Raw genomic sequence first — 26,243 nt, forward strand, 5'->3', positions numbered from 1 at the left:
CACATACACTTCTGGACGCAGGCGTGCTCCTGTTTCTCGTTACCTTTCTCACAGCTGCTTATATAATGGGTCACACTGAATGCCTTTTGTACGTGATTAATGCTGAACCGTTCATCTGTTGGTGACTAGGAGAAGGCTAAAGACGCTCAATTGTCTGTATCGTAGTTATGCAAAATTACTGTAAAAGTATGCGTAATGCAGTTCACACTGAAAAATGTACCTGAATGGTTAGTTCAGGTAAAAATTCTACTCAAACGTGTAATTTCGGGTTGATTTCTGGTCGCTTGGGTACAAAACACTGATGCTTGTGTTCAGATTTGTAGTTTTCTACTCAAAAGTTACCTGAATGTTCCACTCGGGCAAAAAAGTCTGTGTGAAAAGTTTCTTGACTGCCCACATTAAAGGAACAGCTGCTCGCGTTCAAAACTTCGCCTTTCACATTGGAAAAGCGCCCCCCCCCCCAACATGGGGGGAGCGCGGCCCCTTAGGGATCGGGGACGCTGGACCCTCGCACTAGTTGTGCGCAGGCTGGCCTGTGGCTTCCGCTCACACGCCTCGTGGTTTGGGCCACTGCGAGCCAGTGGGGGGTTTAAAAGCACCCCCTCCCCCCCCCCCCCCCCCCCCCCCCAGAAGGCTCAGCCTTCTTCTTCCTGGCACGGCGGCCTGACCCACTCACCCTCTCCTTAGTATTAGGCGGAAGAAGAGAGACTAAAGTAACCTGAAGCAAGGGTGGGGCCCCGGTATAACAACAGAGATAGGATCCTGAAGTCCTGGACCAACCTTCGGATGGACACACCAGATTGGGGGTAGGGAGCCCAGATCACTGGGGTGGTCATGGGGCTCATGCCCTGGGCCGCCCCTGTACACCCCTTGGCTGACTGGTGTTTGGAGAGGGGGCGGAACCCTGAGCATGGGGGCAAGGAACAGAGGAAGCAGGGGTACCGCCCCCCCCCTAGGGATACAGGTGACGACCAGTCCCTGTGTGGTCCAAAGGAGGTTCGGGACAGGAAGGGATCCTGTCAAAATGATTTATGGTTACAAATGTAAAAAGCACCTATAACAGTATATATTCATTGTTGATTTGCAGTGAAATGTTTAATAGAGTAATCTGCATAACATGATTTGCATAAATTTGATTAATGGTATTTGATTTTAATGAAAGTATATAAAATAAATACTTCTTCCAACTAAATAATTATCTTGTTGGTTGGTGTATGACCGGTGTGGGGGTAATGGGCCTGCTGGCGGCTTCCGAGTTCTATAAACAAATTATCTTAACAGTCCCACTCAGGGAAAATATTTTCCCGAAATATTGCTCACATTCAAAAATTACCCTGGTGGCACAGCTCATGTTATAATTTCTACCTAAATTTACACGATGTGGCATAATGCCATAATCTGGGTAATTTCACAGAAATTTTGATTACTGGAACTAGTAAAATTATTATAACAGTCACATAACACAATGTGGAGGCACAAGAGTCACTACAGTGTTTTGACAGCGGGGGGAGGGTGGAATGGGTGAGACTGCTTTCTACAATGTAGGAACAGGGAGAGGGGAAGCGAGAGAACAGAAGAACCTCCTAAAAGTCCTGACCCCGTGGATGGTTTGGCTGTCTGTAAACATAACTGCAAAGTTTCCCAGGTCCAGGTGTGATGTGCTGCCTAGTCCAAATTTTTTCCTTTGAATTCTGGGACTTGTTGTCTTCTTTTAAAATTGACTAAACAATACTACAAGTCCTAGAATTCAAAGAAAAAACCTGGACTAGAGCAGCGCATCACGCATGGACCTGTCCTGAGGGGGGTGGGACTACTTTGTAAAACTAAGTCAGTGGGAGAGGGAGTTGCGAATACAAGTAAAGAGAGGAGTGAGGTGTGAGCGCTGCGTACCACAGAGAGAGACTTCAAGGAGCACACTTACAATCTTCTTCTTGGGTGACAGGAAAGCATGGCACTCCAGCGTCTCGTTCGTCTGGTTCTGAGCCACATAAGCAAACACTTTGTTCTGAACCTTATCTGTGGTGCAGTACGAGATCCTGAAAAGAGGAAACAGAAAACAAGACAAACTCTTAATGCAGCAGTGACCCACAACTGGCATCACATTCCTAACATTAAACCCATCTAAGGTTTTTGGAAATCAACATTCACTCGTAGCCAAAGGCATTGCCTTGTATGTGTTCAAGGCATTTATTCAGATTCCGCACAGTCTACCATTCTGGGCTCAAAAACAATGATTTCTGTACATTGGTGAACACTGGTGCGAATAACAAAGTCATGTTTACTTGCAGAAAACATACTAGTGTGGTAGATGAAATGTCCACATTCTTCTCAATCAACAACAGGGACATGCAGGGATGAGGAATCTATGCACAGTCTGTACAATCTACGCACAAGAAATGCAGAGATAAGCAGTCTATGCACAGTCTGAATAATCTAGGCATGAGAGATGAAAGCATGTGTAATCTAAGCACAGTCTGTACAATCTACACATGAGAGATGCAGGCATGAGTAGTCTATGCACAGTCTGTACAATTTACGCAAAATAAATGCAAAGATAAGCAGTCTATGTACAGTCTAAACAATCTAGGTATGAGAGATTAAAGCATGTGTAATCTATGCACAGTCTGTACAATCTATAAATGAGAGATGCAGGGATAAAGAGTCTATGCACAGTGTGTATAATCTATGTACAAGAGATGCAGGCATGAGTAGTCTGTACAGTCTGCACAATCTATACAAGAGAACAGGCATGAGCAGTTTCTGCACAGTCTGTACTATCTACACACGAGATACAGGCATGAGCAGTTTCTGCACAGTCTGTACTATCTACACACACGATACAGGCATGAGTAGGCTCTGCACAGTCTGCAAAATCTACACATGAGAGATGAAGGCATGAGCAGTCTATGCACAGTCCGTACAATCTGCACAAGAGAGATGCAGGCATGAGTAGTCTATGCACAGCCTGTACAATCTACATGAGCGATGCAAGCATGAGTAGTCTATGAACAATCTGAACTAACCTCACATTAGCGATGCAGGCATGAGTAGTCTATGCACAGTCTGTGCAATCTACATGAGAGATGCAGGCATGAGTAAACTATGCACAGTCTGAACTAACTACACAAGACATAAATGTTACAAGACCTGCAAGCCAACTAACTTGTATAATCTACTCGACCTAACTGTAATGTACCAGACCCGTAAACTGGGCTAAAATTGTGTGATCCTAGGCAATTAGTTTACAGAGTCGCATTTTTCTTCATTCTCACATACAAGTGCACCTTCAAATATGTGAGCTCAGCATTTTTGCAGCACAAATAATCTCTTTTGTTTGATTAAATAGACAAAATGTTTGCTCCAACAATAATAATAATCTAGCACAGATATAGGGGACGAATGATCCATGACTTGCCTCTTAGTTTACTAAAGGAATTGCCATAAAGGCACGAGTGTTTCTCAGTTTATGTTCAAACTCACTTTTAATAAATATATTACTAAAGCATGATGTGGTAGCATACTGTCATTCACAGACAGTAAATTTCCAAGACATTTTCAAAAACCTTCCCACTAACTTGCAGCTTTACTGATAAAACTATATAAAGTATTAACAATACTCTGGGAATATTGGGTTTCAGAAAATATATTACTAAGTAAAGAGTTTTTTTTTGTTTCCATCCTTTTAAATTATTTTAAATTATTTTTTCATCACACAAGTACGAAAAATGGGCTTTCGCAACTACTGAAATATATTTTGAAATGTTTGTACAACTGATTTACTCTGGAATTAAAGACTGTATGGTGCCAGGTTTTTCCTAATAAACAACATCTAAATAACTCTTTACAGCAGGTCAGAGAAGCTCACCTAACAAAATCCTGGAACTCTGCAGTGGGAAGGGAAATTAATCGCAACACAAAGTGACTTTTGACCTCTATCTCTCAACACAGAGCAAATGTGACATTCATAATAGGATTTAGAGGGGTCTTTATTGCTCTTTTACTTTCAGACTGAACAGAACACCTGTTCTTTCTCAACTTGCCAGAAGAGGTGAGGAGGTCCTAAAAATAGCTGGACCTGATAAAAAATGATTGGCCATAGCCAGTGAGTAGTCTAGCACATTTTTTGAGCTATGCAGTCTATGCACAGTCTGTACTATCTGCGCATAGGGCATGCAGGGATGAGCAATCTATGCACACACTGAACTAACTACACGAGAGATGCAGGGATAAGTAGTCCATGGACAGTCTGTACAATCTACGCAAGAGAGATGCAAGGATGAGTAATCTATGTACAGTCTGAACTAACTAAGAGAGATGCAGGAATCAGCGGTCTATGCACAGTATGAACTAACCACACATGTGATATGCAGCTATAAGTAGTCTATGCACTGTCTGAACTAACAACACAAGAGAAGCAGAGAGAAGTAGTCTATGCACAGTCTGGACAATCTACCCATGAGAGATGCAAGGATGAGTAATCTATGCACAGTCGGAACTAAATACACATGAGAGAAGCAGAGATAAGTAGACTATTCGCACTCTGTACAATCTACACACAAGATGCAGGGATGAGTAGTCTATGCACAGTCTGTACAATCTCCACATGAGAGATGACAGCCTAGTAGTCTACGCACAGTCTGTACAATCTCCACATGGGTGCAGGCATGAGTACTCTATGCACAGTCTGTACAACCTCAACATGGGGTGCAGACATGAGCAGTCTCCGCCCAGTCTGTACAATCAACGCATGAGCGATGCAGGCATGAGTAGTCTATGCATAGTCTGCACAATCGACACATAGGGTGCAGGCATGAGTAGTCTCTGCCCAGTCTGTACAATCTACACATAGGGTGCAGGCATGAGTAGTCTATGCAATCTACACAGGCAGTACAAGGCATAGGTAGTGGTAAATCAGAGGAACCACACACGACAACGCATTAACCAATGGGACCCAAGAAGAGGCATCAGACGTCACATGCAGATACGTTCTTTGCTGCTAGCTTGATGCAAACAGACAGGTGCAGTGCATGGATAACGGGTGGTACCTACGAGTGGAGTGACATCTCACACCAGAGCACAAGTCTGCTATCTCCGTAGTGAACATTTATCCACATGGAAGGTCCCTACATGCCAAAGCCACAGCAAACATCCTCACACGTAGCAATAATATTTGTATTACTTGTGGTGGGTGAGACACTGAAACTAAAGTCGATGCCTGGCTTCTTCTAGCATACTTGAGCCCTTTCCCTGACAGAGCTCATCTTGCCTGCACACTCCACGCATTTTCCTGAGATGCAGGTTGTGCAAGGTCTACTTCTTTGCCTCCTTGTTCTAGTGCGCCAAAAAATGAAAAACACCGTCCATGGACTGCCCTTACCACAAATTCAGTTTTGTGTGTTATATTTATGGGAAGCGGATCTGAAAAGATGCATTTTGAAAAGCATATGAAGCTCAGAAGTGAGACCATGGTAGTGGTCATAGTAGTCGTGGGCCCACCATGAAAGGAAATATGTGCTTAAGAATGTTTTCTGTCCGTTTCTTTGGGGAATGCAGGGCGTTTTAGCATTGATGATTACCACTCCAGTACACCCCAGAAGGCAGGCCATACCACACAGTGATGGTCCTCAGCAGGGGGAATGTAGTTTTACCTCAAGGAACTGGTAGGCAGCGTAGCAGGGATCTCAGAGGGTATAACAAACCTACGAGGTCATTACCCCATAACACTTCCCACACCTCACCAGCACACTGAGTTCGGCGTCAGACTGCAGTTCTGTCTATTCATAGTTATCTAGCGATAGGAGAGCCCCACTGACATAGCAAGAGTGCCATGGGCCCCAGTGCAGGAGCTCAAAATGGGCCCCTCTATTACCTGGCTGAGCGGTGAAAGCATCAATAATTGGGGTGCAGATGGGGTCTTGAAAACAAACTATTGACCCTGGTATCACTGCACCTGCTGCAGCACCTGATGTCTCCATACCCGAAGAGCACTACAGCATTACACGACCCGCACAGTCGTCCTAGCCGCTGTCTAGGTTTATTTTATGCTGCATAGCTGCAGTCTTATGGTTTGTAATGTTTTATGTAATATGCTTCTGCTGATCATTTTATGATATGCAGCTACTGTCTAAGTTATGGTATGCTGCAATCTGTGTTATGTAGTTGCTTTCTATGTTAAGCTATGGTATGTAAGATTTAGCTGCGGTCTGGATCTTACTGCATTGCTGTAAACTGTTAAATTACATGACTACTGTCCACGTTATGAAGCCGCTTCCTCATGTCGCCTGACATGCTATGCTGCTGCTTCCTAATTATGCTAGGTAAGTGGCCGTTCGGATTTTTTTTTTTTTTAACACCAGTTTAATAAAACTTGCTTAACTTCTGTGACTTAAAAAACAGTGTTGTATTTGCAGGCTCCTCGTGTTTTGACTCTTAAGAGCAAAGCCGGCCCCGCGGGTTGGGCTCGAGCCCGGCTCTTCCCTCGGCTTCTCTGGCCTGCCCGCCGCATGGGTCTGAGTAAGACGTGGTCGGTGTAATGCGATCCGTGCATAAACCCCGCGTACCCCGTGGTGTCGTTATCTGTTGGGTTCGCTAAATAGCGCCTAGACTCGTAATCAGGGCCCTAGAGAGAGAGACTAGGAAGGGGCACACAGGACAAGAGAGAGACTAGGAAGGGGCACACAGGACAAGAGGGGGGTAGGAAAGGACAGTACAAGAGGTAGCACACGAGAGGGCACACAGGACATGTGGGAGCACAGGAGAGTGGACAGGAGGGTTTAGGAGAGGGCATACAGAACAAGAGGGTCACAGGAGAGGGCACACAGGACAAGAGGGTGCACATGACAAGAGAATAGAAGAGGGCACACAGGACAAGACGGGGGTAGGAGAGGGCACACAGGACAAGATGGAGCATAGGAGAGGGCACACAGGACAAGAGGGGAGCAGGAGAGGGCACAGTGGAAAAGAGGGTAGAGAGGACACGAGGGAGGGTAGGAGAGGAAGAGGCACACAAGACGAGGGCGGTAGCATAGAGCACAGAAGACAAAAGGGGGGGTTAAAAAAGAAAGCACAAGGAAGGCCACAGATGCAATCACTGGGGGTAGCTCAGGGTTGACTGTATGGTCAGGAGTAGTGCTCCTTCAAGAGCTGTCTTCAGCTTTTTTCTGAAATGTAGGAGTCTGTGCTGGTCTGATGTCAAATAGGGATGCTGTTCCCGATCATGAGAAAATGAATGAGAAGACATGCCTTCTATTTTTTTCCATATTGCAATGCTTTACCTCCAGTGTGGTGATTGCCAGGCTCCTGGTCTGGCACTGTCTCCCAGTTGTGCTAGTTTGTTTGACAGGTAAACTGGGGTGGTGTTTATAGTGATGCAGCTCGTCTTGAAGATGACCCAGGCAAGAAGAGGAAGCTGGTGCAGGCCTCTTAGCCTGGGTGTGATGCAGCTGAATTTCTTCAAGCCCTTGAAGAGCTGTACTGGGGCGTGTAGGATACCTTTCAGAGGTGCTTGGGTGGTACTGGGGTGACTGCCAACCATGGCATCACCTCATTCCAGATGAGCGAGAACTAAGGCTTGCATAGCTGCTGTGCAGTCATCCTCCGAGAGAAACAGCCTCACTTTCTTCATATGCGAGAGGTGGAACCAAGCTGTCTTGGCCTCTCATTCAAGCAACAAATTGCAAGGAAGGCCATGTCAAGGTTGAACCCCCACAGATTTTGCATGGTCCGTCAGCTTGGGAGTGAAGCTGGGAAGGTTTAAGTTTGTTTTAGCTGGAGTCAGAATGAACGCTGGAGTTGAATTGGTGCTGTTGGCAAACAGGGGGGGATTTAATATTTGTGGATATTAGATTCAGGAGGTTAATTGACATTCTAGAGTGGATGAGTGGGAGCCAAGGATTGAGCAGCTGTATGTCAGTGGGTGAGGAACAGGCACTGAGGAAAGCATTATAATCACAACAGGGAACGACGGAATTATTAGAGAATTCAACAAGAAAAGAGCTTAAAGTAAGGCAAATTAGAATAATCCATACATTTTGCAAAAGGATGACCAGACAGAGGGTTTAAAAAGTATGCAATGGCAGGGGTCAAGGAGAAGACTGAAAAGATGTTATGAGAGCAGACCAATGGAGAGGGCAAGTGCAGGCAACAAGCACAGGAGAAACACAAGCGTGCCACAAGAGAAGGCCACAAAAAGAGCTGTGGGCAAGAATCAGCAACAGAGACAAGGGCTGGAGCCTGCAACGGAGACAGAGGGCTGAGCCGAGTCAGTGACGACGAGAACTGGTCCAGAATCAGAGCCAGGGGCAGGGAGCGGGCCGGTCCCAGTGACTCGCACTGGCACAAAGCTGGGCTGCAGGGAGAGATGGGGAGGCCATCTGCTGCGTGAAGGGCGTCGCTGGCGCTGCTCTCCCAGCTGGTTTGATGCCAACCTACACCTGCTGCAGGATCTAACCCTTCTCGGATCAGCAGGCCTGGAGCAGATTCCATCCCTCGCCGCTCACTTGCAAACGAACGTTACCCATTTTCAATAGTCGTCCTTTGCCTCAAGGATGAACAATATATATATAGTTTTTTTATTTATTTATTTATTTACCTTTTCACGTGTAGGGATTTGACGTGGAGCAGTCTGCGCACAGAAGGCAGTGCTATATATAATTATCGCTCCCTACGGAACAGTCACACAGCTCTCCTCGCGCACTGACATCCTGCCAATCAGTCTCTTTCTGGAAGGAAGCAGAAGGGGTGTGCAGGAAGAACTGACTTCTGACCGATTTGTGGCACTACTGTTTACAGGCAGCTGTGGGGGTGGTAAACACTTAGCATCTCATTACCGGGGGCTCCATCAGACCAGACTGCCTGCCCCCCCCCCAAATCGTGTCCGTGTAGTAGTTACAATATTCAACTCTATATTTCGGCTAAGGGTAACAGTGCACTTTGCTTCGTATGCCCCCAAAATCTGCAGAACCCGTGTCCAGCGATGTAATATGCTCCTTAATACACAGTTTTGTAATAAAGCCCTTGTAATACCCAAATAAATGTCTGTTCTGGAAAAGGCGTCCATTCTGAGCCACTTTGACAGCCCAGGGAGTATCAGGGGATGTTCAGTTTTAAGAATTACCAACTGGCATCAGAAAGTGTGTGTTTATAATAAAATGATGTTACTAATTCAAGGGATCATTCTGATCCTACAAAAAAACCTGGCCACAAAGCAATCAACCTGGAGAGCCAGAGATCTTTATTATGGGGAAGGTTTTATCCTAGCCAGTTTGTGTTTCCTACTTAACGCCACCTGCCAATACCTTGAGCGCCAACCTAGACAACTCTGTCTACAACCCCCAGTCATAGTATGAACTGAGCTGGCCTAGACTGGCACACCATCTTTATCAGTGGCGCCTGAGACATCCTTAAGATCAGGGCACCTTTTGCTCCTCTTGACTTCAATAGTCTTTGAGATTTGTCCTTATTCTGTTTATAAACAAAACAAAAAAACGATCAAATCAGCAACCCTCTCCCTACAGCCTCTGTCTGTGCTCAGTATAATGCACAGACCACTCAGCAAGGTGATTCAGATGTCCACGCCTCTCAACTTCCTTCTGCTTCCTTTTTTATAGCTAGATCCCACTCAAAACTTCAGTTAGGAGCTGGAATAGCATGTACAGTGTTAATTTCCGCTTTATAGAAATCCCTTAACAACTGCTATGGAGTCTACTTGTTTTGCTGCATTCGATTAGTAATGCAGCAAAAACGGATAAAGTTACACATTAGCATGACTTAGTCCAGCATCTACTACATAGGTTACATTTTCTACTAGAACTGTTTCCCAAGTTAAACTACCTTTGAGATGATCTTCTGAACACCAGTGAAGGTACCAGATCCATGTACCTGCATTACAGCATCTTGCTGAGGATCTCCTATTCTCTTTAAGCCCACTGATGCATCTCTCTGGTAAATTTAAAAACTGAAACTAGACTTTTAGGAGCAACACTGACTACAGACTCTGGGGTTCTAGAGGCCCACCTTGCCCCCTCGCATCATTATTTAGATCCTGGTATACAGGTAGTTAGACAACTCTTGAGAGAGACCATATTAGAAGGTGTGGGCACCGTGGCAGGCATTTCCATGCTGCTGGTGCAATGAAATTCATGGTCATGCTGGACTCCCTACACTTGCTCAACACTAATGGTCACCGAAGAACTGCAGGAAAATGTACAATTTCCCACAACAATTTATCAGCAGAGCATTTTTCTTTGAATACGGCTAGTCATGCCTGGATGTGAATAAATTACATTTGGTGTTTTCTTTTGTTGCAAATATGTGTTTCTGATGTAGCCTTGAAAGACATTGTTCAGTATACACTGTTTCAATTACCATTAAAATATGATGCCTTCTCTTCTACTTAGTGTCCCTGTCTGCATGTTTTATTCTCCTTGCATGTGAAATGCAACCATTGTGACTTTACTCCGAGTGGCCTATTGTCAACTGTTTTGTGCAAACCTCGATAGAAGGTAAAAACATTTGCCTTCTCCCACCACCCCCTTTTAGGAAAAACGTTGGTTTGTTGTCTGTTAAAACTTTATCCATTTTGCCCCCTGACTTTGAAAGGAGTTTCGTGTCAGAATAAAACATTTACATATCCGATAATTTATGCTTCACAGGTCCTGATGCAACTATGGTACCCTTGATCTGTGGCAAATTCAGATGTCCTTCTCAACCTAAGTGTGCCACATCTGTCGTGATGATGGCTGTTAGACTGGTATCTTGAATTTATCGTATTGAGGTCAGTCCCCCACTTTACATTCTCCTTAACTCAGATGTTACAACCACTAGATACTCTCAGTTCTCATTGGCTTGCGATCACTGATTGTTTTAAGCCATTCCTGTACTGGTCATACCTGTGGTCTTGTAGTTAAAATCAAATGAATACAGGACGCCATCATATAGAACAATCTGATTACTGTCCTCAATGCCAGACACCAAGAAGCGTGGTAAAGGAGATGGTGTTGCAAGGTCAGTACTCTTGTGTGTCGGAACTCCCAGAACTTTTGTTGTACCCACTTCTGAACCCACAAATACTTTCTCTGCTACTGGATGCAGGGATGAATGTTTCACGTTGATTTTGAACCCCACCTGGTATCCGCTATGTACTAGCTACAGTCACGGCTTTCCTTGAATGAATTTCTCTTCACCAGTCAATCTTCCTGATATGGATAAACCTGAATGGCTCTGCATCTCAAGTAGGCTGCTGCCACCACGAGGCATTCAGTAAACATCCTCAGGGCTGTCTTACTTCCAAACACGGAGTTGGTAATGCAGACCTTTCATTCCAAGCCTGGGGTGTCTTCTGTGCGCAGACAGCATCGGAACATGAACATTTGCATCTTTCAGGTCTATGGTGAGGAAACATCAATCCCTTTGCAGTGGAAGGACATGCTCGGGTGTTATCTGCTCCTCTTGACAAAACCGGTTTAGAAGGAGAGGATCCAATACTACCCTCGCTGTTGAGTCTTATTTGGGTATCGAGAAGTATCCTGTACTCCTGCATTTACTTCTTCATAGGTACTTATTCTATTTCTTGTTTTAAGAGCAGCTCCTTTGTGCTTTGTTTTTGGAAATGTGTATTATTTCTTAAGTAAGGTTGTTTCTTTGATATTTTTGCTGGCGGCTCCTTTAGAAACTGTGAAATGCGGCTGCTGCTAAGATTGAAACCTAACATCCCTGTGATGGACTGCCTCTGTGGGGGGACAGTATGAGTGAGTCACTCACTGGCACTGTAGACAGTCTCCTTTCCCTCGGACACATCCTGCTGTTGTTGGGTTCTACTGGGCTGCCTCTGTCCTCACGGGTGATAAGAACTTGGTGTACCTTGTCTTTGAGATGCAGATTAAGAGGCGGGGAAAGCTTCAATACCCTGACCTTTTCTTGTTCGAAAAGTCCCTTTGACATGAGTTCCTTGTTCGTAAGGCTCTCACGGTTGTTAAAGTAATATTAGACCTCCTAATGTTGTGCATTTTTCATCAACCTAAAAAGATGTTCAATGAATATCTATTATGTTCAACTGCACTTACTTTTCAAAATACAAGATAGACAGCCACGTGTCAGCTAAACCAAGAGACAATTTCAAGTACACATTTGAAAGGATACTTCGGGCTTCACTTATAAACTTTGTTCTTTACTGGAGTTGTTGCGAACAATGAATTTCATTCCTCTCTTGATGAGCATAGCTATGCAGGAAAGCACCGAATTTACAATGCACCATTGTGTGGCTGCAGCTTCTTCTGTTTTTTGTCCTAGCGCCTCCAGTTTACTCCCTTTGTCGTCAGGAGGTCCCGGAGAGGATGGCGTTTGTAACCACTTCCTGATCGTAGTTAATATAGATGATCGAATCCACATGTGCTCCAGTATGCGGTGGATAACTTCTAGGGTATCTTTCTTGGGGTGACCCCTTTTGCAGTGGCTGGCTGTTGGGAAATGTTTCTACTTGTTGTAGCTATGTGGTAAAAATTGGCTTCTTTGCTCCACCCACAGCTATTTTTCTGCCTGTCTGTTTTGACAACCCTCAGAAGCGTGAGTGATTGGTTTGAATTATCTTTTGTCTTGGGGGACGATACCTTTTTGTCGATCATCTTTTGAAGTTAAATCAGTATTCATATGGTCCCCAAGAGTGTCCTTTCTTGTGGACGTAGATGAATGGGACTTTTCAGAAGACTCCTTGTTTTGGTTTTGACGTTGAGGTCTTTACTCTGTCTTTTCATAAAACCCCCCATCTGCTTTCCTTTAGGCTTTAGGGACCTTTCCTATACGATTTTTCAAACATCTCTCGACTGACCTTTCCACTGGCATTCATGGCTTTTCTGTAACCAGTGTTCCTTTGATGCCTAAATACTGTCACCATCTAAAAAACTCTGGTCTTTCAAAGAGGCTTTGAATCTGGGGATGTGCTGTGGCTCCTCTCTGAGCTCACAATGTGCATAGGTGCCACCTCACCTTGTATTTGTTTTGCTCCAGGGATGAAAGGTGGAAGTGCAGTGTAGAGTAAGCTCATTATTAGGTACATTGTAAGGTGATAAATAATCTGAAGGTGGGAAACATGTTCCAAAGTTGGGGGAAGGGAGGGTTAGGTGGCCTTTGGAAGAGAGGGGGGTAGTTCAGATGAGTGTCAAGGTACAACACCATTTGATGGGAAATTTCTCGGCTCGAAAACCTTTTGTTGGTGCCGACCGAAGCCAGAGGGTGGCAGTGGACCAGAGACTTCCAATTCTTTTGCTGCCCGGTTCAGGACTCTTAAGTTGATGGGGTGTCGGCCTGTGGTTTTGTGCTGTAGTTCTACTCCTGGTGGTGCGAGACCCTGTAGGTGTGGATGCACAAACCACCCCTCATGGTCAAATTCTTTAGGAAGACTCTAGGACAGTCTCCGAGGCAGGTGTTGATGAGCTGCTGGTAAACCAGAGGGGCCCACCTATCCATCCTTGAGGCGGAGGGGGTCGTGTTTAAAGATGATGTTGGGCGTTATGGAGGGTGACTGCTGTCTCATTTTCGAGTGCACCCAATGTGTTTCCCTTTGGTACCTCAGGTCTTTTTGCACCAGAAAGCAAGGCAAAACTCACAGTAGGACTTGTGGTTGAGGGAGAGGTTGCAAAATCTGTGCTGGTCTGCCCCCAGATACTTTGCATTACACTGTGGGCAAAACTGGAATGGTATACGTTTCATCACCCACTACCTGTCTGCGGTCATCCAAGGGAATCTCATCTGTGAATGAAGGATGCCCGGCTGAGTCAAAGACTGGAGCACTAGTTAGTGGGGTGTCAAACCCAAACATCCCAGTGAATGGGATTATAGATGTGCTTTAGTCGAAAGAGCCATCAACCACACAGTGGTTGTTTATCAATCCATCAGTCCTGTAAAGTGTAGTGGTTAGGCCTGAAAAGCTGCAAGTGTCAGTCCATCACTGGGCACGCCTGAACCAGATGGCATGAAAAAAAAATCTAGGGTGGAGTCAGTGCCCATGTGCATTCTGAACTAAGGGAGGAGTCTGAGTACATCCTGTGACTTGAAGCTTCCTCAAAGAAAAACAAGTTGGAATGTCTGACCCAACATTAGATGGCAGGAGTATGCAGAACATGTGCACCTACAGCCACACATTTTATGAACACAAAGCGTTTCTCATTCCCCATCATGGAGAATGCATTCATCAGTGCGATCAGTTCCCTAAATCTCTGAAGGCTATCGTCATTACATCTCCCTTTAGAAGAGGATGCTGTTTTGGAAGTAGGCGAGCATTCGATAACCAGGAAGGACTGCTACCCCTCTATGCTTGTCTTTCCCCCCTTCAGAGCTGCGACTAGAGGGACCCCCTAAATGTTGGTTGGAGGAAGGATGTGCAGTTTGAAAAATAGTTGTAGGATGTCTGCACGTGTGTGCAAGCTCTGTAACAATAACATTGGTCACAATAAATCGATCGGGTCTTTGGCATATTTGTCAGCACTGGTCTCCAGAATGAACGACACTGCTTGCAACTTACATGCAGGCTTTGTTTCTACAGAGGACAGCCTAGCGACGGATACCTTAACCACCAAATATCAAATACCACATTTCACAGATCAGGTAAATATTGCAAATAACAATGTAAAAAACGAATGTATTCATCCTATATTTTGTCAGAGTATGACAAAGCACCCACGCACAAAACAAAATGTTGAAAATTAAAACTGCAGCTTCTAGAGTCTGCATCGGCATTCTTTACAATGTTGGTGCTTGCAGGAGTTACAGCCCAGCTACACATTATCATCCACATGGATGGATGATGTATAGGGGACACAATTGTGGCCCAGATCTGACTCCGGGCTCGCGCCAGCTGCTAATGTTCTTCGAGTTCAACCCTATCGCGTCAGCAAACGCAGGCCTATGTTGATGTTAATGTTCATCCCTTATTTTAGAATAAGAAACTAGAGTGTAAAAGCCAAGTGCACCAACTGGCGACGTAATTCATCCTACTGGAAATGGTAATACTATGTGCAAGAATACTTTGTTCAAAACACTGCACTAAAGACTGAACATTCATTTACTGCAACAATTAAGGCTGCATAATACATTTCAGTGATCAAAAGCAAGTTCCAAAATACATCCATATATGAGACTGCAATACAGGGAGTGCAGAATTATTAGGCAAATGAGTATTTTGACCACATCATCCTCTTTATGCATGTTGTCTTACTCCAAGCTGTATAGGCTCGAAAGCCTACTACCAATTAAGCATATTAGGTGATGTGCATCTCTGTAATGAGAAGGGGTGTGGTCTAATGACATCAACACCCTATATCAGGTGTGCATAATTATTAGGCAACTTCCTTTCCTTTGGCAAAATGGGTCAAAAGAAGGACTTGACAGGCTCAGAAAAGTCAAAAATAGTGAGATATCTTGCAGAGGGATGCAGCACTCTTAAAATTGCAAAGCTTCTGAAGCGTGATCATCGAACAATCAAGCGTTTCATTCAAAATAGTCAACAGGGTCGCAAGAAGCGTGTGGAAAAACCAAGGCGCAAAATAACTGCCCATGAACTGAGAAAAGTCAAGCGTGCAGCTGCCACGATGCCACTTGCCACCAGTTTGGCCATATTTCAGAGCTGCAACATCACTGGAGTGCCCAAAAGCACAAGGTGTGCAATACTCAGAGACATGGCCAAGGTAAGAAAGGCTGAAAGACGACCACCACTGAACAAGACACACAAGCTGAAACGTCAAGACTGGGTCAAGAAATATCTCAAGACTGATTTTTCTAAGGTTTTATGGACTGAGGAAATGAGAGTGAGTCTTGATGGGCCAGATGGATGGGCCCGTGGCTGGATTGGTAAAGGGCAGAGAGCTCCAGTCCGACTCAGATGCCAGCAAGGTGGAGGTGGAGTACTGGTTTGGGCTGGTATCATCAAAGATGAGCTTGTGGGGCCTTTTCGGGTTGAGGATGGAGTCAAGCTCAACTCCCAGTCCTACTGCCAGTTCCTGGAAGACACCTTCTTCAAGCAGTGGTACAGGAAGAAGTCTGCATCCTTCAAGAAAAACATGATTTTCATGCAGGGCAATGCTCCATCACACGCGTCCAAGTACTCCACAGCATGGCTGGCAAGAAAGGGTATAAAAGAAGGAAATCTAATGACATGGCCTCCTTGTTCACCTGATCTGAACCCCATTGAGAACCTGTGGTCCATCATCAAATGTGAGATTTACAAGGAGGGAAAACAGTACACCTCTCTGAACAGTGTCTGGGAGGCTGTGGTTGCTGCTGCACGCAATGTTGATGGTGAACAGATCAAAACACTGACAGAATCCATGGATGGCAGGCTTTTGAGTGTCCTTGCAAAGAAAGGTGGCTATATTGGTCACTGATTTGTTTTTGTTTTGTTTTTGAATGTCAGAAATGTATATTTGTGAATGTTGAGATGTTATATTGGTTTCACTGGTAATAATAAATAATTGAAATGGGTATATATATTTTTTTTGTTAAGTTGCCTAATAATTATGCACAGTAATAGTCACCTGCACACACAGATATCCCCCTAACATAGCTAAAACTAAAAACAAACTAAAAACTACTTCCAAAAATATTCAGCTTTGATATTAATGAGTTTTTTGGGTTCATTGAGAACATGGTTGTTGTTCAATAATAAAATTAATCCTCAAAAATACACCTTGCCTAATAATTCTGCACTCCCTGTATAAACATGTAACCTAGAACAAGCTCATCCATCTTTTTTTTATTACAAACTGGCATTCTTTTTTATAATTTCTGTTTATTAGTTTGAGTCTCCGAACAAAACAACATAGAAAAGTTCAAAAGATCGTACACTGCAATAAAATGATCGTGAAGACAGTGGTCCCTCACCCCACAATCTCTTGAAAATCTCTAATTTCCTCCTCTCCTGCCCATCCATTACTTCCCAAGAAGGCAGAAATAGTTGCCCAGCATTAGATCGAGGCCAGACTCAGTCCTGAAAGTACATAGGTTTCCTCTATGTTAATTCCAATTACCCCTTTGTTTACCCCCTTTTCGGCCAACATGCACCAGTCCATATCAGTTTTGCAGTTTCTAAGTTGTGGCTGTGATTACCCTCCCTCCCCACCCCCCGAAGTCGTGCAATGTTGCGCTTGGGCACCCATCAGCCCCAGGGTGACCCATATGCAGTCCATGCTGTTCAGATCAGATATGTCCCAAATATTAAGGAGGCACAATTTGGCGCTGGGTTCCGTATTATGTCCACAAAGAGCAGTAATACAATTAATCACAGCAATCCAATACTGTTGTAGCACAGGGCAGCTCGATAAAATATAAAAGAAGGTGCCTGTCGGACCACAGCGTCTATGACATCATCGACGGCCCTGCCCATGTTTACCAACATGGTGCTTGAAACATATGCCCTGAGTAGGGTTTTAAGCTGCACCAAGTGAAACCCGGACTGCATGGCCGCTTCTCCGGGGGATGCCTGTGTTTCCTTCCATTCCTCGTCTTCAAAACTTACAAAGTCTTGCTCTGATTGCGCTCTCAAGTGAATTTGGGTATCGGGGAATTGTAAATTATTTTTTGGAAGGTGAATGAAATTATTTTGTGGAGCATATAGGTTTCAAGGAGTCTGTCCTCCAACGGGGAGGCCTCCAGGAGTACCTTGCCCTTTGAAAGAGCTGCCAGTAGTGCTTGTCGTGTTTGTAGATAAGTCATTTTCAGTGGGTGATAGCGAATACTCATTTTGTAAATCTTAGAAAGGAATAAGCCCCCCTACTCCCCCCTCAACAACCCAAAGGTTTCACACCCTAGACAGACCAATAAGATCCCATTTAACAAAACCAGGCTGTGTACCAAGAGTACCTAAGCTGACAGTGTCCCAAAGAGGGGTAGCCCGAGTAAGTCTATCAGTTCACACCAGTGCCCTGAGAGTTGTGTGCCAAACCTTTAACGTTACTGTAGTGGGGCCAGTGAAGGTTGTGGGGCAAACTCCCCCATGGATGGCTCTCTTGTAACTCCCAGGCGTATGAACAGTCTATCCATTTGGTAGGCGGGTTCAGTTGGTGGAAGTTGCAACCAGTAGTGAACCACTGTTAACTGCGCAGCCCAACAGTACTTCAGAGATGCCTCCTTTATACCACGATCGTGTCAGTTTTCTGAGGGCGATTCGTAGCGAGGTCCCATTCCAGAGCAACAACTGCATCTCGCATTCAATTTCCTTAAAGGAGAATACTGGGACTGAATAGGGTGTATTCTGTAACGCATACAGAAAGGGAGGTAGTGCCATCATTTTGAAGAGGGCCACCCTACCACGCAGCGAGAGGTGCAGTGCTCTCCATTGGTGGACATCTTGTCTGAGACGTGTAAGCAGCTGGACTAGGTTGGAGGCGTAGAACTGATTGGGATCTTTGGTGGCAGATTCCCAAGTAGTAAAAAACCTCTCAGACCACCCTAGCCTCGCAATCACGGGGTTACCACGGCACATCTCCATGGAGAATGTATATTAAGGATTTCTTCCAATTGACAATGTAGCCGGAGTAGGTGCCAAATTGGGTGAGTATTTGCATGATCCTGTCAAGGGTCAGAGACATACCAATATATCGTCTGCATATAGGGAAATCCCGTCCTCCCAGTCCCCTGTCCACCAAAGTCCCAGAGCTGAGGGATCCTGTCGTATCCAAGCCGCTAGCAGTTCCAAAATGGGAGCAAACATTAAAGATGAAAGTGGAAAACCCTGATGGGTTCCGTGCCGGAGGCAGAACGTGGGGAAGTTAGGGTGTTAGACCCCCCCATTGACTGTAACTTTGGACAAATGTTCTGTGTAGAGGAGCTTCACCCACCTCCAGAATTGCGGTGCAAAGCCCATCTTGAGTAGCACCTCAAAGAGAAAAGACCATTCAAGAGTGCTGAAGGCCATCCTAGCGTCTAGAGGACACCAGGGCGTCGCGGATTGCGAGCAGTGTTTCTTCCAGGCATAAAGTGGGACTGGTCAGGGCGAATGTGTGTCAATTTCCTGCAACAGGCGAGTTGCCAGGACTACAGCTAATATTTTGATTTCTGCTTTTAATAATGAGATAGGCCTGTATGAGGCACAACAGTCGGGTGGTTCACTCTCCTTATGTATGACCACTATATTGGCCAGTTGTTGATCTATGGGACGGGATCGAGAGTCTTGACTTTCCCTAAACATTTTAAGCAAGTATGGGGCGATTTTGGCCACTGTAAGCTAATAGAGCTCAATGGGGATTCCTTTGGTGCCTGCTGCTTTTTCGGAATTTAACTCCTGTATTGCTCTATTTCCTCCTCTGGGAGGTCTTCCTCGAGCAATACTCTATCATTGGTTGAAAGTCTCAATAGCAGTATATCAACTAGCAATTTGTGCGAGCCCTTAGCTGTAGGATTGACGACCGGCAAATACAGTCGAGGACAGTAGTTGGAAAAGGCTGTTGCAACCTCCTGCCTCCCCCCCTACTCGCTCTCCAGTATCTGTCTGCACCTCCAACACCCAGCGGTTTGCTCTTTCGCGCATGTCAAGACAGGCTAACAGCTTCCTGGCTCTGTCGTCAACTTCATAGAGGTGGTGTGGTGTTGCAAGGTGGCTAATCCTGGCTGCATTGAGAGCTGTCTCTCTATATTCCCTTTACTTAAGGCTTAACACATGCTGAATGTCCCTGTGTGGCTGGTTGGCAAGCATGGCCTCTAGGTCTTCTATTTCGCTCTCCGTCTCTAGCTGTACCCGCTTGTTTTTTATATGGCCTGTGATCAACGAAAGGCCCTGTCCCTTTATTACAGTTTTATATGTGTCCCACAAGTTTGCGCAGAGTCCACTGATCCCTCATTTTCCTTGAAGTAGTGCTCTGTGGTCTCACAGAGACCCTCTTTTATTCGGGGTATCTTGAAATACCAAGGATTGAGTGTAACATCATGTCTAGGTAGCCGACCTGGGAACCCATACACCGCCCACAAGGGCGAGTGGTCTGAAATTCCCCTAGCTAAGTGGCGGAGCTCGCTGAAGTGTGAGGTAAATAGTGCAAGTGTAAGAACAGTCAATACGAGAAAGGACCCCCTTGTGCCCCAGAGTAGAACATGTATTGTTGTGTCGTCAGGTTATGAAAGTGCCATACACCCACAAGCCCAAGAACTGACAGAAAATCCGCCACCGGACAGACCCTGCCAATCTCGAGGGTAAACAATGGATCCCATCATCAAATGCTAAGTTAAAGTCATCCCCCCATCAACAGTAGGCCTTCCGGGCGGAAGAAAGATAGTGCACTCAATTCTGGGAGTGTAGCATCTCGGAGCCGTGGAGGCATGTAAACTGATCTGATGTTAACCGGCTTGTTTTGCCACATCCCAGCTATGTGGTGTGTTGGACACTAAATGGTAATGTTTTGCGTGTTAGGATGCCGACCCCTCTTAAACCAGTTGCGTATTCCGCATGAGCAGTCATTCTGTATCCCCATCTATTCAGGGCCTGACATGAATTCCCTTTAAGGTGGGTCACCTGAAGTAGAACCACGTCTGGGGCTTGTTTCTCGATACAGTGTAGAGCCATTCTGTGTTTGTATTTATCCTCTAGTCTGTTTACATTCCAGGAGAGCAATGTAATAGGTGTTTCTGTCATTGACTTAGCCATGGGTACCCTTGGGCTACAAAATGGAATTCTTAAGTAGATAATGGATTAAAAAAAAAAAAAAAGTTTGTTTTAATATCAAAATATCCTTAAAAAGAACAAAATAACCTGTTCGAAGTTTTCCTACTTGCATATCTGCAATAATAACAAATCTAATTTGGTTTCCTAGACCAAGTCAAAATCTTTCAGCTGGGCAAGGTTGAAAACCTCATTGAGCTCCCATGTCTTTTGTGGGAAAAACTCGGAGCGAGACCTAGTGGGAGTTTGTGGCTGCAAAAGGAGTTTCACTGGTCAGACAGATTTGCCACCTCACCCTATTTCAAAGGTTTTCCTTCGGATCTAAAAACAGTTTGGGTTCTCATAATCCTGCAGTGGTGCACGCCTTGAAGCTATAGCCAAGGCAAGGCTCTACTGAACCCTTTTGCAGTGCGACAAAAAGCTGAGAGTGGAAGGAACCTGCATCCTATGACCACATGGGAGCAACCTCCATGGCAAAGCCTCAGTTCCTTGTTTTGATCCTCCAAAGGTGGAAACAATTAATAACTCCCACTTTTCTCCAACTGCTGGGAAAGTTCTTTCTGGTCAGCCCTTTAGCACCTAGCTCCTCAGAGAAGGCTTGCAGGAACCAGGTCACTCTCCAGCCAGATCTCCTCCAGTGCCCTGTCCTCAGAGGCCAGATGGAACATCCTGGAGTCAGGAGTCATTCTGCTTTTTGGGTCTCTGAACTAGGGAAACATTAGGCCAAGTACTTGAGTCTTGCAACGCAGCACCATTCCCTAGATACCAGCAGAAGCTCGGAGTCCTCGAGTGAGACCTCTGCATTCAGCAGGAGACAGGTATCCGGTGTCTTCTTTCTTCCTTTGGGACCTTATTCTTTGGGTGTAATATGTGGTTGAGGTGCCAGATGCATTATGTGCACTAGACAGTTATAAGTCAAATTCTGCCTCCCAATCTTAACTACTTTCTCACAATCCTCCACCTCTTTTTGCAACCTAATCTTTGCAGTGCTGGGAAATTATCCGGAACACGTGTTTCAAGATTTCATTATTCTGCCACCAGCAGGCAAACCTGTCTTCAGCTCCTGAAACACCCCCTATTTAGATGAGCTATACTCCTGCCAAACAGGGCCCTGTCTCTTTCTCTCCCCCACTGAAACTCCAGACTGGCTGTCCTTGATAGTCCTGGGAAGGAACAGGAGAAGCCCTTCCTGGCATCCCCAGTAAAACGAGGTGCGCTAAGGCTGCTGCCGGGACCTGGGAAACAGCCATCGAAATCCCGACAAAGGAGCAAGATCTGCGGTTTCTTGCATTTTCTGTCACCTTCCCTGTCCAATCACCCGAGGCGGTGCAGTAAGTGCACAAAGGTTCTGAACATAAACTATCCAAGCGCGTTTAGAGCTCCTAAGAGTTGGAATATTAGGAAGTGCTAGGAATCAAACCAGACACTACTATAAACAGCTGTTTGTTGATGGATGATGAAAGTGAGCACTTGTAATACAATCCAGGGAACGTCCCGTGGATGCTCGTGTGATTCATAATGTCTTTTCATATTGAAACGTTTTCCTATTTTCCTTTTTAAGAACAGCAGGCCACATCTCGCACTGTTTTAAAATAATTGATGAGCGAGATCTTGAGAGAGGAATGGGCGTGGGTGTGCTCTTGGGGGGCAGCGCCCACATATCGGCGCCATCTTGAATGGCGAACTATGCAAGGCGACCCCTGTCCACTCGAACCGCTTGTTAGGGATCCCAGCAGGACGGTGGTCCACACTGGGGCTCCTGTTTGTGGCAGAGTGAGCACAGGATGAAAGCTCAAGTAAGGATTACTGGGAAGAGTGGTGTTGGGCGCCCTACTGGATAGCAGCAAGAAGCTAACACCAGAAAAGGGAATATTGTGAAAACTGTGCTTTGACAACTGAGGAAAACTGTTTTACAGACTTTGGGTTTTGGAGAATTTCTGAACTTTGAACAATTGTTGTGATTTGAAGACGTGATGATGTAATAGCTCTGCTTGATAAAGTCTTGTGAACCAGAATAATGTGTGCAACTCAGGAACTGCTTATTAGTGGAAGGAACAGAACAGTTAAAGATTAACAAATTGGTTGTGAAAAGAAATCAACAAGCTGGCTCTCTGTGATGTGAATACATTAGAAAGCTTGAACAATATAAATCGCTAACCCCATTTCTTTCCTTCCACTGGTAAGGGCTGGTTATTCATTTGGCAAATACAATTAGTATCTAAGAGTGTGAAAGGGGTGTTGACTAAAGGCAGACCCCTCATTTCAGCTCTCCTTCCCCCAGCACCGTTCCTAATTCCCTTCATCAAGCCACTCCGAACCTCTGGTTAATTTAAATAGAGTCTGTGCTGCTGCAAGGAGAGCATTTTGAGGGTTTTGCTTCTGAGGAACAACGAATTTGACAGCTGTCATTTCTTCCTGTTCACTCCCAAACAGCTAGTTCATGATAAAGTGGTTAACAGTTCACACCACCGTCTCCTTTCTGGGCTCGGAGACGGGCCACTGTTGCCTGGGCCGGAGTCATTAGAGGAGGACGCCTATTCCAGCTCTGGAGGTGCGGTGAGTGGCAGAACTGGTTTAAGACAGTTCTTGGTCAGGAAGACCGAAATATGTTTTTATAAACTTATCTTTTCACAAAAATTAACAATCTAATTTCACTGTTAAATCAGATGTTGAAAATGAAGAGGAAACAAGGTTTGACTGATGTTTGTGGTATTTTTCCAGGCAGTGATGGAGAATGAAATATTTTAATCACACCCAGGCCTGCTTTACAGAAAATGTACTAGAACCTGCACAGTGAAAATAGCTTTTAGCCCTTCAGTTACTGTGAGGATACATTGTTTGAGTATATAGTGTGTCACTCTTTTACATGTTAGGTGTCCTGTCTTGTGGGCTTACCAAGCATGCTTTAGAAGTGACTTGGGGCCATATTTACGAACACATTTTCCCATAGACACAGAATGGGCAAAACTGCTTGCTACATCTGACCCTTAGTAACATATCAAAATAAGGTACTTACATGGAAAAAACACTTTCTCTTAATGTGCTATTGCACTGCCTTTAAACTGCAGCCTAGAGAGCACAGTCGTGTTCCTCACAGCCATGTTTTTGTAACCAAACACTGCAGACCACAATTGGCATTTAATCCTGTGACACTGGTGCATTTTCTGCACCATCTACTATGGCATTATAGGAATGGTAAACAGACCAGTTGGGTGTACACAACTTTACCAGTACCATTTTAGGGCCGAGAGCACATACTGTGGCACTAAACAAAAGTGTCACAGGGGACACAGTAAGCAAGAGTTAAGTCCAGAAAAGGTGAAAATCTAAAGTAATCAACCAGAAAATAATTAACTACAGGTACCTGATGGAATGTGTTAGTACCATGCATGTAGAAAGAGTAATGCCAACCTTTTTTTGCATATGAAAAGATCATAATGCCAATATTCCTAGCTGCCAAGTGACCCAATGTCAACGCATGACAACTTCAGCCAGTTCTAGTGCAATTAAATGTATGCATCATACATGCCCTGTAACAAACCCAACAAGTTTGATAACACTGGTGATGACATTTTATGCATTTTTAAGATCAAGCAGTATAGTCATAAATAGATGCTGATTTATGAAAATTAGGAAAGCATTGAAAAAAACCCTAGTAAATGAATAAACATGTAGTGACAAAAAACAATTGATCGGCGTTATTTGCCCCGGTTTTTAATTTGTCTTTGCTTTATTTGTGGTGGATTTAAGTTTTAGCTTGGTGAGCAGTGGTGGGATGGAGGGAGGAAGCAATAGTGGGAAAAAAGGAGCAAGCAAATTGAAGCATGGGGGTTCAAAATGACATGAAGGAGTAGGGGGGAGGGAGGTTGGGGACCATCCTAGGACAATACCAAGAAAAAAGTCTGAACACTGCAAAAAGATAAACCAGAGAGCGCATGAGCAAGATAGACCGTGCAAGCTTCGGAATAGAGCGGGCGTTTGGAAACCACTAGTTAGTACTGGGTAGGGAGTGGGCACTAAAGAGGGGAGAGAGCACAGCAGGATAATCGGCACCCCTGACCAATGAGCTCCTTACTGTCTTTTGTGTGTGTGTGCAACACACCTGGAACCAATGCGAAAAACGAAAAAGCGTCACAAAGGGAGAAAGCTGCTAGAGTGAGCTGAAGGGGCAGGAAGTGGCTGTAAATGGATTAAAGAGGCCAGAGATGGCTTCAGAGTTACGCTGCCTCAGTATTCCGTCTTCACACATTTAATTACAGCAGCTGCATGTTTAAGAGGAGGGCTTTGGGCACCAGCACCTTTTTATTTACAAATTCAGCACTGCCCTAAAGTGAGTGTTTACATTATTTTACACACAAATGTGTGATAACAGACTGTAAACAACTACGGGTGACCTTGTGCCTTACCTTCTGCAGATCATGGTCAGTCAGGGCCCATAGGTGGACAGAATCCATGGTGCACTGGTTTGCTCCCAGCAGATGTACACGTGTATGACCCTTACAATTTTCTCATTAGAATCAGTGACAGAGCAGTGACTCGGTGTGAATGTCAGTCCCCATTTAAAATGCAAGAAAAGAGAACCACGCAGAAGAGGAGGATAATAAGAGAAGCTGGGAAGTAGAGGGGTAGTGAGCCTTCCAGGGGTAATTTAACTATTAATACAAAAAGTGAGATGGGAAGAGGACAAACAAAGCAAGGGCTGTGCAGGCAAAACATAAAAAAGGAAAAAAAATTAAAAAAGTTCCATAAAAGCGGATGAAAACTGTACTTGGGCCTCTGGACATTGATAAGAACAAATGCACGACGAACAAGGGACAAGCATTAGTAAATGCAGGAAAATAGTATGCTACAGCCAACAGAAATGGAGGAAAAGTGGCAAGCACAGGAACCAATAAAAGGAAGCCCCTTTTAGGATTTATATTGAATACAATAGACTTCGCAACCACAGCGCAAGCGAAAACTAAAAAAAAAAAAAAGCAGATGATAAAAGCAAAAATATTTTTGGTCTCAAAAAGCACATATTGCCATAGTAGTCCATGACAATGAAGGAAACTACTTTGGGAGTCGATGTGCTTCTTGTGAAAAAGCTAAATGGCACCACAGCAAATTTAGCCAGTGGCTGAATTAGGCTGTCCCACTGCCCATACTGTAGTGGGCAGAGAAAACCTGTGAATGACACACCAGACCAACGGATTTACAGGACTGGCTGAAAACAAACAATCAAAATGTCTTGGCAAAAGCCAGACCCAAAAAAATAAAACACTGACAACAGCGACGGCTAAATAAATTATCTGAGATAAAATACCTCCAACATTTATCAGATCAGTGACCGCAGAGATCTTTTAAGAGGTCACAGAACCCCCAGGTAACTTGCATTATCCTTTCTAATAAGTGGGTGCTTCTGGTCTCCTGTATCTAGCTGGGACCAAACAGCCATGTGATTGCTACTATCTAAATGTCAAATGCCTGACTGCTTCCCTGCATGGGGTGGTGAATAGTAAAAATATGGAGCGTAAGTGAACCAAAACCATTTCCCATGGCTCCCTACTCAGATCTTGGACTTCTCATTTTGTACTCTCTTACATCCCCTCTAGCATTCTTCACATTT

General features: G+C 44.7%; 1 protein-coding gene across 2 annotated transcripts in view; it reads right to left on the reverse strand.

Annotated features, from left to right (window-relative positions):
- The window catches only part of LOC138295339 (low density lipoprotein receptor adapter protein 1-B-like), a 216,157-nt gene that overhangs the window by 47,175 nt on the left and 142,739 nt on the right, over nucleotides 1-26,243 (reverse strand). For both annotated transcript variants that reach the window (XM_069233570.1, XM_069233569.1), the window contains exon 4: nucleotides 1,922-2,036. In XM_069233570.1, coding sequence (XP_069089671.1) covers nucleotides 1,922-2,036 — 115 coding nt within the window. The remainder of the gene's footprint in view (nucleotides 1-1,921; nucleotides 2,037-26,243) is intronic.

Source organism: Pleurodeles waltl, chromosome 5, assembly GCF_031143425.1.
Source record: "Pleurodeles waltl isolate 20211129_DDA chromosome 5, aPleWal1.hap1.20221129, whole genome shotgun sequence".
Classification (NCBI taxonomy): domain Eukaryota; kingdom Metazoa; phylum Chordata; class Amphibia; order Caudata; family Salamandridae; genus Pleurodeles; species Pleurodeles waltl.